Source organism: Mobula hypostoma, chromosome X1 (genome assembly GCF_963921235.1).
Source record: "Mobula hypostoma chromosome X1, sMobHyp1.1, whole genome shotgun sequence".
NCBI classification, from domain to species: Eukaryota; Metazoa; Chordata; class Chondrichthyes; order Myliobatiformes; family Myliobatidae; genus Mobula; species Mobula hypostoma.
In genome coordinates, this window is record NC_086128.1 from 70,163,494 (window position 1) to 70,180,464 (window position 16,971).

Here is a 16,971-nt window from a genome sequence, read left to right on the forward strand (position 1 = left end):
CCTCTATGGGTTTGCTAGAATCTGTACTGGGTTGGCAACTGGCCAGTCCCATCAGTGCTGCTTCTAGTGTTCAATCCGTGCTGCTCTCCTGAGTTTGTTTTGTGGAAGAACAAACTGGATCAGGATAACATCCCATGCACTATCTATCTACAGGGCATGGTGCTCGGGAATGGGCTAAATTATTTGTTTCAGTGACTGTATGTTCTTCTGCTATTGTAACCTGTTAGGGAGTTTCTTTTTCCACACAAGACTCAGACCCAGATATTTGTTAGGAGACTTTATTTACATGACACAGGGAGCCATCCCTCGGGAGAGCAACGACTCTGCTTACAATCACTACATGCACCCTCTTTATGGTTGATTCTAATGGATATAGTTGGATCTATGTTTCTATATTTGGCATTATTCTAAGCAAGCTAGAGGGAAAAATATCTAAGTCACGTAGCCCTGTGGTGTACAGCTGTAGGCTGGAGGGCAATACCCCATAGTCTTATGTTTATAGAAGTATGCTTAAGGGCAACACCAGAGACAACCTTGCTCTGTGAAGCAGTATGCCAGAGGGAAGCACCACGATTTTCTGCTGATCTAGGCATTAAGCAATACAGACACACAATTCTATTGTCTCACAAAGGTATTTACCCGACCCATTTGCCAAAATCATCCACATAACCATATGTGCTATGGGCTGTGTGCTGTTGGTAATGACTTTTGCATCTTGGCCCAGAGGAACATTGTTTTATTTGGCTATATTCATGTATGGTTTATTGATAAGTAAACTTGAACGTGAACTTGAATTGATGCCTGTGATGTTTCTTTTCTGATTGTATTGGCTGAAATCAATAACTCGTTTCTGATAAATGATTTTACTGCAAGTGGGGATAATTTTGGAACCTGTTAGCTTATATCTTATCACTTATATCTAAATATGGTAGGATCACAGAACTTCAAAACGTTGAAGTCTGCTGAGCACTGTTGATTGTCAGCCATTTTTGCTGTTTAGCACAACTGAAGATATGGCCCTGAAGAGTTTAACGCACATGTAGTCATATATTGTAGCTTCACTAAGTTCAAGCTCTTAATTGTTCCTGAGGTGTCCTTCTGCACATTCCATTGAACCAGGGTTAGTTCTCTGGCTTGATACTGAGAGGTGTGTGTGCACCCTTAACTCCTGGTGGAGTCTTCGGGGTGCCGTCATGGCAAGCTTTGCACTGATCTTTTTGATGTGCTCATCATACAGCGTATATTGGGCATCTGAAACCTGGCGGAGCCCATCTGCCTCCAGGTTTTTTTTTAATGCGGTTGAGTTGCTAGCTCAACGCTCAACCCAGCACAGATGGAGAGCGTGCAAGGGAGCTGTCCGGATTCAACTCGGGACCTCTGGCTCCGAAGTCCAGCGCTGATGCCACTACGCCACCAGCCTGCCTCGTTTTAGGTATGCCAAACCAAGAAGTTACAGTTTGTGGTGGTGTGCATTTGTGTTACTGAAAATGGTCTACAGTGCCTCACAGGTCTGTAGTTTTGAATTCCAAATATATTGTTACAAACAATAAAATATAAGTGGTTGCTTTGTTGTTCTATGTATGGGAACCCAAATACACCTGAAGAGTGCTTAATAATATTATGTAAGCAATTTATTCAAATACATGCTAATTTGAAATAATTATGGTCTTTTAAATTATCGTGAAAAATGGCTGATAAGGTTCACTACAGTTTGCTTTGTCTGAAGAGCACATCAGTAGAAGATATAACAGGGATTTTCTAAATCAGACAAACTTTAACAAAGAAAGAAGTATAAGGGAAGAAGTGCCAATAAGCAAAGAACAGATGTGTAACATGACTAGTGGAAGATCCTGTAGAATACAGTTATGGTCTGGAATGTACTGCTTGCAAGGAAGGTGGAAGCTATTTCAACAGTAACTTTCAAAAGGGAATTGGATAAATATTTGAAGGAAAGGAAAGGGGTGCAGTGAAAAGGGAGTGGTAATAATTGAAAGAGCCAGCTCAAGCACAATAGGAAAAAGACCTGCACTTTGTTATTTCATTCTATGAATGCATATGAAATAGTTTATTTCTTACTTTTATGTTTAAGGACTTTGGCTCTCCAGGTGTATTTATTGCCAATTTAGCAATTCCATCAGCATGAGTTTTCGAAGTGACGTCATGACCATCCACCTTCACGGGAATGTTATTGGCAGGGGAGCCATCGGGATTAGTTACGTAGACCTTGAGTAACAAAGAACAAGAGAATAATTGAGCAAAGATATACCATGAAGGTATGGAAAGGGAAGAGAGTGAGATGAAGGAAATGAAAACAAATGTACCATCAAGTCAAAAGGCATCCCAGGCTTGTAATACTTGGGCGTTTTGGTGAGCAATATTGCATATGGGCTGACAACTATTTTTATGCCAGTTTTTTCTGCTTCTACAAGGTCAGTGCCTGTGGTGGAAAAAGAGAAATGAAAAACAGATACAAAATAATATTTGAGACATTTTACACAACTGCATATGTCGAGGAAATATGCTGCGGGCTTGCTAGAATTTAATAGCAGCATAAGAATGCATATATTTTAATTTGCTTATGGAAGCCTTTGCAAAATAATGCCTAGATTTAATGGAGTATTTTGCATTCATAATAATCTGCTCCCCAGATTGAAAGCATTGAGAAGACACTGTGGCAATGTGCTCCATTATTCCTGTGGGGCGCTGATTCTCAAATAAATGGGTTGAAGATTCTGATGAGTATTTTCAATGACAATATTGGTGCAGTTCACTCTGTGCCAGAATTTCCAAAAGAGGTCAAAACACTCCGTGAGATGAGCAATTAGATGAATTTATTTTTAAGTGTTCCCTATACGATATGCACCCGACTGCTGCAGCTTCCAGGATTTAGATGGATCGATTCTCCAGAATATGGATAGGTGGGCATGGCTCCTTTAAAGACTCAGGCTCACACTGTGATGGAATCTTAAGTTTTATTCATTATGGACTGCGCCTTTAAGAATCATGAGGGGGAGAGGGGGAGAGGAGGAGAGGAGGAGAGGACTCTTAATTTACCTGGTTTAAGTTACTAGCTGACGTAGTTACTAATAAAGTTGTGTTTTGATAACAGCAAAACCAGACTCCAGGTGTGTCCTATTGATGCTGATATTTTTACAGGGTTGCATGTACGTGACAACACCGCTTATTGGCGACCATATTTTGGCACCAGGATTTCAATATTTGAAGAGCACCTGAACTGAGGTTCAGAGTTTGGTCATCAGCTCTGTGTTGGATTCTCCTCCAGCATCTAGTTTAGAACCCCATCCTCATTTCAGCCTCGTATGTGTGTCGATTTGAGTCTTGGATACTCCAGCACTTGGCTGCTAACTATCCTCGCCTAGGTCTCTTGCCACAGTACCATTGAGCCTAAGATGGATTGAGCAGGGTATTGGAGCCTCTCGTCAGCCACAGTGAGAAAATTTCAAGACAGACCTGGGAGATACACCACCAGACTACCATGCACCAATTGTCATTAGGAGGAAGCCAGAACCACTCAGTCCATCTTCTGATCCCAGAGAGATTCAGCAGTGCCCTGGGCTCTTGCCACAGCCTCGTCACTTAGTGTTCACTGGTGTTTGAGCACCAGCCATCCTGAATCCCTGTGGTGTGCGGAAAAGCAACCTTCATGATCTCTCACCTGACCAGGAAAGCCCTGCCTTGAGGCACTATGCATTGGGAATGATGGCCGGAGATGAGCTCTAACTTGAAAGAATTCATGAATGACTTGAAGAGAGTGTTCCATCATGCCACCAGAGCTAACAGAGCCTTGGATCATCTGATAAAGCTACATCAGCTTAGCTGTTTAGCAAATGACTACGCGATTGAGTTTTGGCCTTTGGCTGAGGAGCATGGGTGGAATGAGGAGGCTGACTAGACAATAGACAATAGATAATAGGTGCAGGAGTTGGCCATTCGGCCCTTCGAGCCAGCACCGCCATTCACTGTGATCATGGCTGATCATCCACAATCAATACCCCATTCCTGCCTTCTCCCCATATCCCTTCACTCCACTATCTTTAAGGGCTCTATCTAACTCTCTCTTAAAAGCATCCAGAAAATTGGCCTCCACTGCTTTCTGAGGCAGAGCATTCCATAGATTCAAAGATTCAAAGATTCAGAAACTTTGTTGTCATTCTAACTGTCCATCAGCTCTACAGGGCAGAATGAGATAGCGTTTCCCAGAAGTGCAATCATTATATAACAAATGCAACACTAAATAATAAACATAACAATAAATAGTAAAACACAACAGCCACATGTCAGTTAAAATCAAGTTACAAGCGTCCAGTGCAAGTTAAAAGTGTCCAAAGCAGAGTCAGGTGGAGCAGCTATTTAGCAGTCTGACTGCCTGTGGGAGGAAGCTGTTTAGTAGCCTTGTGGTTTTAGTTTCGATGCTCCTGTAATGTTTGCCTGATGGCAGAAGAACAAACAGTTCAAGGAGAGGGTGTGAGAGGTCTTTAATGATGTATCGTGTCTTCTGAGATCCACAACTCTCTGGGTGAAAAAATTTTACCTCAGATCCGTTCTAAATAGCCTACCCCTTATTCTTAAACAGTGGCCTTTGGCTCTGGACTCACCCACCATCGGGAACATGTTTCCTGCCTCTAGCGTGTCCAATCCCTTAATAATCTTATATGTTTCAATCAGATCCCCGCTCATCCTTCTAAATTCCAGTGTATACAAGCCCAATCGCTCCAATCTTTCAACGTATGACAGTCCTGCCATCCCGGGAATAAACTTTGTGAAAGTACGCTGCACTCCCACAATAGCAAGAATGTCCTTCCTCAAATTTGGAGCCCAAAACTACAGGCAATACTCCAGGTGTGGTCTTACCAGGGCCTTGTATAACTGCAGAAGGACCTCTTAGCTCCTATCCTCAACTCCCCTTGTTATGAAAGCCAACACACAGCGCTAAAATAACCACATGTAGTTGGTGAGTTGGAGTTGAGATAAAAGAGATTTATTCAAACTTCGCGGCCTCCTTTAAAGCCTTCCCGTTCCCGCCCTCCCTGGGCGGGACTGCTGTGGGGAATGTATATTCCCAGACCCTTTCCGCGCGCGGGATTTTCCCCCTGCTGGTGAAGATGGCCTGGCGCCCTTTTCGATGGCCCAGCGCGCGTTGTTGTGAGCCGGTTCGTGTGTGCTAGAAAATGGGTCGCCACATAACCCCCCCCCCCCCAGAACCGGCGATACCTCCCCCCAATGTCCACAGTCTGGATCGGCCTCTGTTTGGGAGGTCTGCCCCTGCGCCGCGGTGCCTGAGCCCGGACCAGCTGCGCCAAGTCGACTTGGGCCGGTTTGAGTCGGTCCACCGTGAAAACCTCCTCTCTCCCCGCAATGTCCAGCACGAACGTGGACCCGTTGTTCCTGATCACCTTAAACGGCCCTTCGTTGGGTCGTTGTAGCGGTGCCCGGTGTCCGCCCCGTCGTACAAAACGAAACTTACAGTTCTGCAGGTCTTTGGGTACGCAGGTCGGGCTCTGTCCGTGCTGTGAAGTGGGGATGGGGGCCAGGTTACCGAGCCTCTCCCGTAGTCTGTCCAGGACTGCTGCGGGTTCTTCCTCTTGACCCCTTGGGGCTGGTTTGAACTTTCCTGGGACGACCAGGGGTGCGCCGTACACCAACTCAGCCGACGAGGTGTGCAGATCCTCCTTGGGCGCCGTGCGGATTCCGAGCAGGACCCAGGGAAGCTCGTCCACCCAGTTAGGCCCTTCCAGGCGGGTCATGAGAGCCGACTTCAGGTGACGGTGGAAGCGCTCCACTAATCCGTTCGACTGTGGGTGGTAGGCAGTTGTGTGGTGTAGCTATGTTCCTAAAAGGTTGGCCATAGCTGACCACAGGCTGGAGGTGAACTGGGCGCCCCTGTCGGAGGTAATGTGGGCTGGTACCCCGAAGTGGGCTACCCAGGTTGCGATCAGTGCTCGGGCGCAGGATTCGGAGGTGGTGTCGCTGAGCGGGACTGCCTCTGGCCATCTGGTGAACCGGTCTAACATAGTTAGGAGGTACCGCGCTCCTCGTGACACTGGCAGGGGCCCCACGATATCCACATGATGTGGTCGAACCTCCGGCGGGTGGGTTCGAACCGCTGCGGCGGAGCCTTGGTGTGCCGCTGCACCTTGGCCGTTTGGCACTGCATGCACGTTTTGGCCCATTCACTGACCTGTTTACGAAGTCCATGCCACACGAACCTGTTGGCGACCAGCCGGACGGTTGTCTTGATGGAGGGGTGCGCTAAGTTGTGAATGGATTCGAAAACCCGCCGGCACCAGGCTGCTGGGACGACGGGGCGGGGTTGGCCGGTAGCTACGTCACATAGTAGGGTCCTCTCACCTGGGCCTACGGGGAGACCTTGGAGCTGCAACCCGGAGACCGCAGTCCTGTAACTAGAGAACTCATCGTCTGCCTGCTGTGCCTCCGCCAGCGCTGCATAGTCCACCCCCTGGGGCCTGTATGGTAGATCTGGATAGTGCGTCCGCCACGACGTTGTCCTTTCCCGAGACATGCCGGATGTCCGTCGTGTACTCGGAGATGTAGGACAGATGTCGCTGCTGGCGGGACGACCAGGGATCGGACACCTTTGTGAACGCAAAGGTAAGCGGTTTGTGGTCTGTGAACGCGGTGAAGGGCCTACCTTCTAAGGAGTACCTGAAATGCCGGATTGCCAGGTATAGTGCCAATAGCTCCCGGTCGAAAGCACTGTATTTGAGTTCGGGTGGTCGTAGGTGTTTGCTGAAGAGCGACCCTTGATGAGTTGTTCCAGCACTCCACCGACCGCTGTGTTGGATGCGTCCACCGTGAGGGCAGTAGCAACGTTCGTTCTGGGGTGCAGTAGCATCGCGGCGTTTGCCAAGGCCTCCTTGGTTTTAACGAAAGCGGCTGCGGCCTCTTTGTCCCAGGTAATGTCCTTGCCCTTACCCGACATCAGGGTGAACAGGGGGCGCATGGTTCGGGCTGCTGAGGGGAGGAAACGGTGGTAGCAATTTACCATACCCACGAATTCCTGCAAGCCTTTGATTGTGTTGGGTCGGGGGAAGTGGCGGACCGCGTGTACCTTGGCGGGCAGCGGGGTTGCCCCGTCTTTAGTAATCCTGTGGCCCAGGAAGTCGATGGTGCCGAATTCGCTCAGGCGGGAGTAGAGCTGGCGGAGGTGGGACAGATGCTCCTGACGACTACTGCTAGCTAAGAGGATGTCGTCCAAATAGATGAATGCAAAGTCCAGGTCGCGTCCCACTGCGTCCATTAGCCGCTGGAAAGTCTGTGCGGCGTTCTTTAGGCCGAACGGCATTCGGAGGAATTCGAAAAGGCCGAACGGGGTGATGAGTGCTGTTTTGGGGATGTCGCCTGGATGTACCGGGATTTGATGGTATCCCCGGACGAGGTCTACCTTGGAAAAGATCCTTGCGTCGTGTAGGTTTGCTGCGAAGTCTTGAATGTGCGGCACAGGGTAGCGGTCTGGCGTTGTAGCCTCGTTCAGTCTGCGGTAGTCACCGCATGATCTCCAGCCCCCCGTTGCCTTGGGCACCATGTGCAGGGGGAAGGCCCATGGGCTGTCGGACCGTCGTATGATCCCCAATTCCTCCATCTTCTTGAACTCCTCCTTCGCCAGTCGGAGCTTGGCCGGGGGAAGCCTTCGAGCACGGGCGTGGAGGGGTGGTCCCTGGGTCGGGATGTGGTGCTGTACTCCGTGTCTGGGCATGGCTGCCGTGAATTGCGGTGTCAGTACTGATGAGAAATCCGCCAGGACCCTGGTGAATTCGTCGTCGGACAGCGTGATGGAGTCCAGGTGTGGGGCTGGCAACTTTGCTTCACCCAGGGAGAACGTTTGAAAAGTCTTGGCGTGGACTAATCGCTTCCTTTGCAGGTCGACCAGCAGGCTGTGGGCTCGTAGAAAATCCGCCCCCAGGTTGGGCCACGGCGGCCAGTGTGAAGTCCCACGTGAACCGGCTGGAGCAGAACTGTAGCCGCACCGTGCGGGTGCCGTAGGTCCGTATTATGCTGCCATTTGCGGCCCTCAGGGTGGGTCCCGGTTCTCTATTGCGGGTGTCATAACTCGTTGGAGGTAAGACGCTGATCTCCGCTCCAGTGTCGATCAAAAAGCGGCATCCCGACTGCTTGTCCCAGACATACAGGAGGCTGTCCTGATGGCCAGCCGCCGTAGCCATCAGCGGCGGCTGGCCCTGGCGTTTCCCAGGAATTTGCAGGGTGGTCTACAGAGGCGGGCCTCTGTGCCCCACCGCTGGTGGTAGAAGCACCATTGTTCGTTAGGCTCCTCACTCCCGTCGCCGGGTTTTGTAGGCTCTGCTGCCGGGCCTGGTCTGGTCTGCCGTTGGGCAGGCAGCTTGGTAATCTGTGCGACGGACGCCCCTCTCTCTTTCCTGGCACTCCACAGCACATCTGCTCGGGCCGCCACCTCCCGGGGGTTGCTGAAATCTGCGTCGGACAGCAGCAGGCATATGTCCTCGGGCAGTTGCTCTGGAAACGCCTGCTCAAACATGAGGCAGGGTTTGTGTCCTTCAGCCAGGGCCAGCATTTCGTTCATTAATGCTGACGGCGGCCTGTCTCCCAAACCATCCAGGTGCATTAAGCGGCGTGCTCGTTCGCGCCGTGAGAGTCCGAAAGTCCTTATGAGCAGGGCTTTGAATGCTGTGTATTTGCCGTCCTCCGGAGGCGACTGTATAAACTCCTCAACTTGTCCAGCTGTCCCCTGGTCGAGGGAGCTCAGCACGTAGTAGTAGCGAGTGGACTCCGAGGTTATCTGCCAAATGTGGAATTGTGCTTCTGCTTGTTCAAACCATAAACGAGATCGCAGCGTCCAGAAGCTTGGCAGTTTTAACGAAACTGCGTGAACAGATGCGGCGTCAGTCATCTCTGGTCCAAATATCGTTTGGGCCGTCGGGGTCACCAGTTACAGCAGTGTGCTACACACAGCGCTAGAATAACCACACGTATTTGGTGAGTTGGAGTTGCGATAAAAGATTTATTCAAACTTCGGGGCCTCCTTTAAAGCCTTCCCGTTCCCGCCCTCCCTGGGCGGGACTGCGGTGGGGAATGCATATTCCCAGACCCTTTCCGCGCACGGGATTTTCCTCCTGCTGGTGAAGATGGCCTCTCTGCCGGCGCGTGCCAGTTCGTGTGTGCTAGAAAGTGGGACGCCACAATGCCATTAGCTTTCTTCAATGCCTGCTGTACCTGCATGCTTACTTTCAGTGACTGATGAACAAAGACACCTAGATCTCGTTGTACTTCCCCTTTTCCTAACTTGACACCATTCAGATAGTAATCTACCTTCCTGTGCTTGCCACCAAAGTGGATAACCTCACACTTACCCACATTAAACTGCATCTGCCATGCATCTGCCCACTCACCCAACCTGTCCAAGTCACCCTGCATTATCTCAACATCCTCCGTGCATTTCACACTGCCACCCAGCTTTGTGTCATCTTCAAGTTTGCTAATGTTACTTTTAATCCATTCATCTAAATCATTAATGTATATTGTAAATAGCTGCAGTCCCAGCCATGCAGTACCCCGCTGGTTACTGCCTACCATTCTGAAAGGGACACGTTAATCTCTACTCTTTGTTTCCTGTCTGCCACCCAATTTTCTATCCATGTCAGTACCCTACTCCCAATACCATGTGCTCTAATTTTGCACACTAATCTCCTATGTGGGACCTTATCAAAGGCTCTCTGAAAGTCCAGGTATACTACATCCACTGGCTCTGCCTTGTCCATTTTCCTATTTACATCCTCAAAAATTTCCAGGAGATTAGTCAAGCCTGATCTCCTCTTCGTAAATCCATGCTGACTCGGACCGATCCTGTTACTGCCATCCAAATGTGCCGCTATTTCATCCTTTATAATTGACTCCAGCATCTTCCTCACCACTGATGTCAGGCTAACTGGTCTATAATTCCCTGTTTTCTCTCTCCCGCGTTTCTTAAAAAGTGGGATAACATTAGCTACCCTCCAATCCACAGGAACTAATCCAGAATCTATTGTTGTGGTGGCACCCGTTAGTCTCGCGAGACCATAGATCTGCGCCTGGAAAGTCTTGCTTCAGACTGTGTTAGAGCAGATTCTGTTGTGGCTGTAGAGGTCCACACGGGAGTGACAGTCTGGGCTGTGCGACTGCACTTGAGGGTACTGTCCTCCAGTGTTGGCTTGGTGCTGTTCTTTCTGACGAGTACACTTTTCTTCAGCAACAAGCCTCAACTTCTCTTCTCGTCTTTTTAGACCTCTGCGTAGTTCCAGCCACCAGTGAGAAAGAACATTGAAAAGTGATCACCAATGAGTTCACGATTTCTAGAGCCACCTCAAGTACCCGTGGATGCAGACCATCTGGCCCTGGGGATTTACCAGCCTTCAGTCCCATCAGTCCATCCAACCCCAGATTCTGCCGAATGTGAATTTCCTTCAGTTCCTCCGTTACCCTATGTCCTCTGGCCACTATTACATCTGGGAGATAGTTTGTGTCTTCCCGAGTGAAGACAGATCCAAAGTACCTGTTCAATTCCTCTGCCATTTCCTTGTTCCCCATAATAAGTTCACCTGCTTCTGTCCTCAAGGTTCCAACTTTGGCCTTAACTATTTTTTTTCCTCTTCACATACCTAAAGAAGCTTTTACTATCCCCCTTTATATTCCTGGCTAGCTTACCTTCGTACCTCATCTTTTCTCCCCTTATTGCCTTTTTAGTTATCTTCTGTTGCTCTTTAAAAGTTTCCCAATCCTCTGGCTTCCCGCTCATCTTGGCTGTGTTATACTTCTCTTTTATTTTTATACTGTCCTTGACTTCCCTTGTCAGCCACGGTCGCCCCTTACTCCCCTTAGAATCTTTCTTCCTCTTTGGGATGAACTAATCCAGCATCTTCTGTATTATTCCCAGAAATACCTGCCATTGCTGTTCCACTGTCATCCCTGCTTGGGTATCTTTCCAGTCAACTTTGGCCAGCTCCTCCCTCATGGCTCCATAGTCCCCTTTGTTCATCTGTAATACTGACACTTCCGATTTTCCCTTCTCCCTCTCAAACTGTAGATTAAAACTTATATTATGGTCACTACCCTCTAATGGCTCCTTTACCTGGAGTCTCCTTATCAAATCCGGTTCATTACACAACACTAGATCCAGAACTGCCTTCTCCCTGGTAGGCTCCAGTACAAGCTGCTCTAAGAATTCATCTCGGAAGTGCTCCACAAACTCCCTTTCTTGGGGTTCAGTACCAACCTGCTTTTCCCAGTCTATCTGCATTTTGAAATCCCCCATAACAACCGTAGCATTACCTTTGCAACATGCCAATTTTACCTCTTGAACCTTATATCAAGGCTATTGTTTGGGGGCCTGTAGATTACTCCCATTAGGGTCTTTTTGCCCTTACAATTTCTCAGTTCTATCCATACTGACTCGACATCTCCTGATTCTATATATCCTTGACAGAGGTGGACTATGAGAAGGGAAATAGAGAGTTGCTCACAGTCAAGTTGCCACTGGCTTAAGGGAGCCAAGAACCCTTTTATTGTATGGACAGACCACAAACCCTGGCTTATATTTGCTGTCGAATCAAAGGAGGGATTCCCAAGAATGGCCTCCAGGTTGTCTGTTTGTCTCCAGTTCTGTCAGGTCTAAGGTAGTTCAAAGGGGCACACATCTAGAATGGCTGCTCACCCAGGTGGCCAGAACCCTCCAGTTCATTAAGAGGGGATACTGGTGGCCAGAAGCAGCTAAAGAGGTCTGACAATATGTGCTGGCATGCGATGTATGCATCTGGAACAAGGAAACCCGTAATCAACCTCAATAGTTCCTTCACTCTTGATCTGTTCTGGACAGACCATGGGCTCACATCTCCATGGACTTAGTCAGGGGTCTCCACCTTCCAAGGGGAAGTCCATCATCACGATAACTGTAGGACAATTTTCAAAAGCCTGCAAATTCATTGTCTATTCATTGCTGACTACCATCAGCAGTGGAGATGATGAGATTGTCCTACAGGGCAATCTACAGGATCCATGGATTGCTGGTGAATATTGTGTCAGATCGGGGTCTATAATTTGTGTCATGTTTTTTGAGGGTGTTCTATACACTGATTGGAGCTACAGCATTCTGCACATGTGAAGTCCCCGTTCGAATATCAATTTGGGTATTCCTCACCACTCAGAACTGAGCAGCATGCCAAGGTTGGGGCTCCTGAGGCCAGAGATCTCATCCAAAGCTGCAAGGAAAAGTGGACTAGGGCAGGGGAGATTTTGTTAGTCTCTACCGAGAAAGTCTGAAATGAAAGCTAACCGCAAGAGGAGACAAGGATCAGCTTTACAGCCTGGGCAACAGGTATGGCTGTCTACTCAGGATTTGCTGTTCCGGGTGGAATCTAGGAAATTGGTACCCAAGTTCACTGGACCCTTCAATGTTCTCAAGAAAGCAAATCCAGTGCCTTCCACCTTGCAACTCCCCAAGACCATCGAGGTCAATCCCATTTTCCACATTCCCAAATTAACACCTGTAGGCACCAGTCCTTTAGCCCAACTGCCACCTAGGTTTGTCGATAGGGAACAGGTCTTGACTGGAAAAAGAATTCTGGATTCATGAACTGTTCGGGGTGTTTGGCAGTTTTTTCGTGGACTGGGAAGGATTTTGACCCGAAGAATGGTGCTGATCCGGCATCTTGGATCCAGCTCTCATCCATGACTACCATCATTGTCTTTCCAAACAGCCAGGGTCATCAGGAGTCAGCCATTGGGGAGCGGGTTCTGTTACAATATGCACCTGACCATGTCAAATTCTAGGGGTTTAGATACTCCAGCTCTCCAGAATATGGAGAGCTGGTGTGGCCCTTTTAAAGATTCAGGTCCTCCCTGCTAATTGGCAGCCATGTTTTGGTGCCAGGATTTTAGTATTTGAAGAGCACCTGAACTGAGGCTTGGTGTTTAATCATCGGCTCTGGATTCTCATCTAGCATCTAGTTTAGAATCCTGTCCTCGTTTCAATCTTGTATCCGGTCTCATTTCTAGTCTCAGCTACTCCTGCAACTGGGTCCTAGCCCTGATCGCTAGGTCTCTCATCGCAGTTCCATTTCTCACTGATTCCATCTGATCCACTGAGCATTTCTGCTGCTTCCACTTTTATTTACAGAATCTCTGCAGTTTTGCTTCTGTAGGTCTAAACACTGTAGTTCCGCATCTGGACCAGTAACAACAGACTACTTTTCTAAGTATCAGAATTCTCTACCAGACTCTTCATTATTCCTCGTTGTCCATGATGAGTGTGCAAGTTCTAGTACGGGTCCAGAGCACCTTTTAGAATTTTAGTAAAATATTGAACATTCAACAGTACAACACAGTGTTGTGTCGACCTTTTAGCCTGCTCTAAGATCAATCCAACCCTCCCATTTCACAGAGCTCTCCAATGTTCTTTCATTCATTTACCAACCTGAGATTTTCTTAAATGTCCCTAATGTATCAGACTCTACCACCACACCTGGCATGGTGTTCCATACACCCACTACTCCCAGTATAAGAACATTCTCTGACATTCTCCTAATTTTCTACAATCACCTTAAAATTACACCCCCGTGTATTAGTCATTTCTGTCCTGGGAAAAGTATCTGGCTGTCCACTCCTTGCTCTATTCCTCTTATTCTCTTGTACACCTCTGTTAAGTCACCACTCATCCTTCTTTGCTCCAAAACGAACAGCCCTAGCTCTCTCATCCTATTATCATAAGATATGCCCTGTCATCCATGCGTAGTTAACGACAGCATGGCTAGCTGCTGTTAAGCAGGTTCCACACAGAGAAAAAAAGTACAGATTCAAAGAGTACTATCCACAACGTAACTTAGAAATCATAAAACAGTTATACTATGTTTTTTTTTATTCAGCAAATACTCTTGAAAAGATGCTGCTATGCTGCCTTGCAGAACTATCATGTTTCATGGGGTGAAGGTTGTGAAGAGGTTTGTGCCTCAAGAAGGCAGTTTCCATTATTAACTACTGCCATTCTCATTACTACATTTGGGGAAGAGGTAGAGGAGCCTGAAGACCCACACTCAGCTATTCAGGAATAGTTTCTTCCCTTCTGTTATCAGATTTTGTAACTATTCACAAACCCATAAACACTACCACATTGTTCCTTTTATTGCATGACTTATTGAATTTGTAATTTATAGTACATTTATGCTATTTAACTCTTTTTTATTGACTGGTGAGAGCTGTATATCAGCTATTCCTTTATCAATGCTCAAGTACGAACATAAGCCTTCCTGCTGATGCTGGAAATCCAGGGTAAAACATACAAAATACTGGAGAAACTCGGCAGGTCAGGCAACATCTATGGTAAGGAACAAAGTGTCGAAATTTCGATCCAAGACCTTAATCAGGTCCTGATTCCAGAATTAGACTAGCATCAAGAAAGCAATGGCTGATATCCAGCTTGTCTCAGTTAATACATATTTACTTAAGAAACCTGATACAGGGTCTGGAATTATCAGCCATCCTTTTGCCTCCAGTGATGCTATCTGCTGAGCTCTTCTAGCTATTTATTTCTCTGCTATTTACTTAAAATTTGCCTACAAAATAAGTATTGAATTTAATTTATTGCTTAACTGAAGATATATTTGTTACAGTAAGGCTGTTGAACTGTGTTGCAAATTAACTTTCGAACAAAGATTGATGAAGAACAGTGACATCTAACAGCATTTTTGACTGGGTCACTGAGAAAACTTTGTAGAGTCATACAGCATGGAATCAGGCTCTTCGCCCCAACTGCACCAAGCCATGAGAAGAAGGTTAATTAAACAAGCTATATATGGTTTATATATTTGAATTTACATGCTTCAGTTTGTCAAAACGAGTGCAGTCTGTTTTTGGTTCATTGCAAGCTTATAGATACTGTACTTCCTGCAATGCGAATTTTGACGTAATAATTAGTCCTTAGGAATTTCAGACCTTCATTAACTGTGAACAAGCTCATTTCAGATTCTCATTTTTATGAACCTACAGTTTTCATACCTGAAGACTGTAGGGGTCGTACCTTGGAAGTAGAATTATTTAATAGATTAATGCCGTTCACATGTTAATTTTGTAATTCCATTAAATATTTTGATAGATCTCTGGTGACTCTTTTTCCAGGACAAAGAAGAAAATTTAAAGTTCCTGAACTGTTTCAACAAGAGAGATCTTCTCACAATCTGGACTCGTGGATGTGAACAGTTTAATAGGTTACAATGAGTGTAAATTGGACCTTACGCAGCTGCAATGCAAATTGCAGAAATTGCACAAATGCAAGTAGCCATGTGTATCCTCCACTATCAACTCTGCTCTTAAACGCATCTCCCCCATTTCACGTACATCTGCTCTCACTCCATCCTCCCACCACCCCACTAGGAATAGGGTTCCCCTGGTCCTCACCTACCACCCCACCAGCCTCCGGGTCCAACATATTATTCTCCGTAACTTCCGCCACCTCCAACGGGATCCCACCACTAAGCACATCTTTCCCTCCCCGCCTCTCTCTGCATTCCGCAGGGATCGCTCCCTACACAACTCCCTTGTCCATACGTCCCCCCCATCCCTCCCCACTGATCTCCCTCCTGGCACTTATCCGTGTAAGCGGAACAAGTGCTACACATGCCCTTACACTTCCTCCCTTACCACCATTCAGGGCCCCAAACAGTCCTTCCAGGTGAGGCATCACTTCACCTGTGAGTCGACTGGGGTGATATACTGCGTCCGGTGCTCCCGATGTGGCCTTTTATATATTGGTGAGACCCGACGCAGACTGGGAGACCACTTTGCTGAACATCTACGCTCTGTCCGCCAGAGAAAGCAGGATCTCCCAGTGGCCACACATTTTAATTCCACATCCCATCCCCATTCTGACATGTCTATCCACGGCCTCCTCTACTGTAAAGATGAAGCCACACTCAGGTTGGAGGAACAACACCTTATATTCCGTCTGGGTAGCCTCCAACCTGATGGCATGAACATTGACTTCTCTAACTTCCGCTAGGCCCCACCTCCCCCTCGTACCCCATCTGTTACTCATTTTTATGCACACATTCTTTCTCTCACTCTCCTTTTTCTCCCTCTGTCCCTCTGAATATACCTCTTGCCCATCCTCTGGGTCACCCCCCCCCGTCTTTCTTCCCGGACCTCCTGTCCCATGATCCTCTCGTATCCCCTTTTGCCTATCACCTGTCCAGCTCTTGGCTCTATCCCTCCCCCTCCTGTCTTCTCCTATCATTTTGCATCTCCCCCTCCCCCTCCAGCTTTCAAATCCCTTACTCACTCTTCCTTCAGTTAGTCCTGACGAAGGGTCTCGGCCTGAAACGTCGACTGCACCTCTTCCTATAGATGCTGCTTGGCCTGCTGCGTTCACCAGCAACTTTGATGTGTGTTGCTTGAATTTCCAGCATCTGCAGAATTCCTGTTGTATGTGTATCACTCACTCATTTAAATCTTTTACCTATCTAGATGATTCTGACTAGCTTAAGCTGATAACATGAGGGGAGACCCAACCACATTATACAATGTCAAAGATAGCTAATATATGTATAACCAGCAATGAAATTAAAAACTACGACAAGATCTTCAATGTTGTTATAACAGAACATAACCATTATGCCATTGTTTTTTAAAATACATTAAGAGAAACAATCACCTGTATGTGCAATAACACTTGCAGTGACATAGATTGAACTCCCAACCAGTGAGTTAATGTCAGCGAAACTCTTAGTCAACTGGTCTCTAGTCAGCTTAGCTGCTCCTTTGCCATTTATAATCTGCAAGTAAAGGATTCAGAGAGTTTCTGATATTGCATCTGATTTTCTGTGGTAATGCTAATGGTAAACATTTATAAGAAAATATACATGCAAAAATACATAAATATATCTATCTCTTATATCCTCTCTCTCCTAACATATAATTCCACTCTTCTGATTGATA

General features: G+C 47.2%; 1 protein-coding gene across 1 annotated transcript in view; it reads right to left on the reverse strand.

Moving 5' to 3' along the window:
• LOC134340378 (complement C3-like) overlaps positions 1 to 16,971 on the reverse strand; it is a 265,235-nt gene that overhangs the window by 186,558 nt on the left and 61,706 nt on the right. The window contains exons 9-11 of the mRNA XM_063037558.1: positions 16,688 to 16,808; positions 2,322 to 2,437; positions 2,077 to 2,223 (exon numbers count right to left, since the gene is read on the reverse strand). Of these exons, the coding sequence (XP_062893628.1) occupies positions 2,077 to 2,223; positions 2,322 to 2,437; positions 16,688 to 16,808 (384 nt within the window). The remainder of the gene's footprint in view (positions 1 to 2,076; positions 2,224 to 2,321; positions 2,438 to 16,687; positions 16,809 to 16,971) is intronic.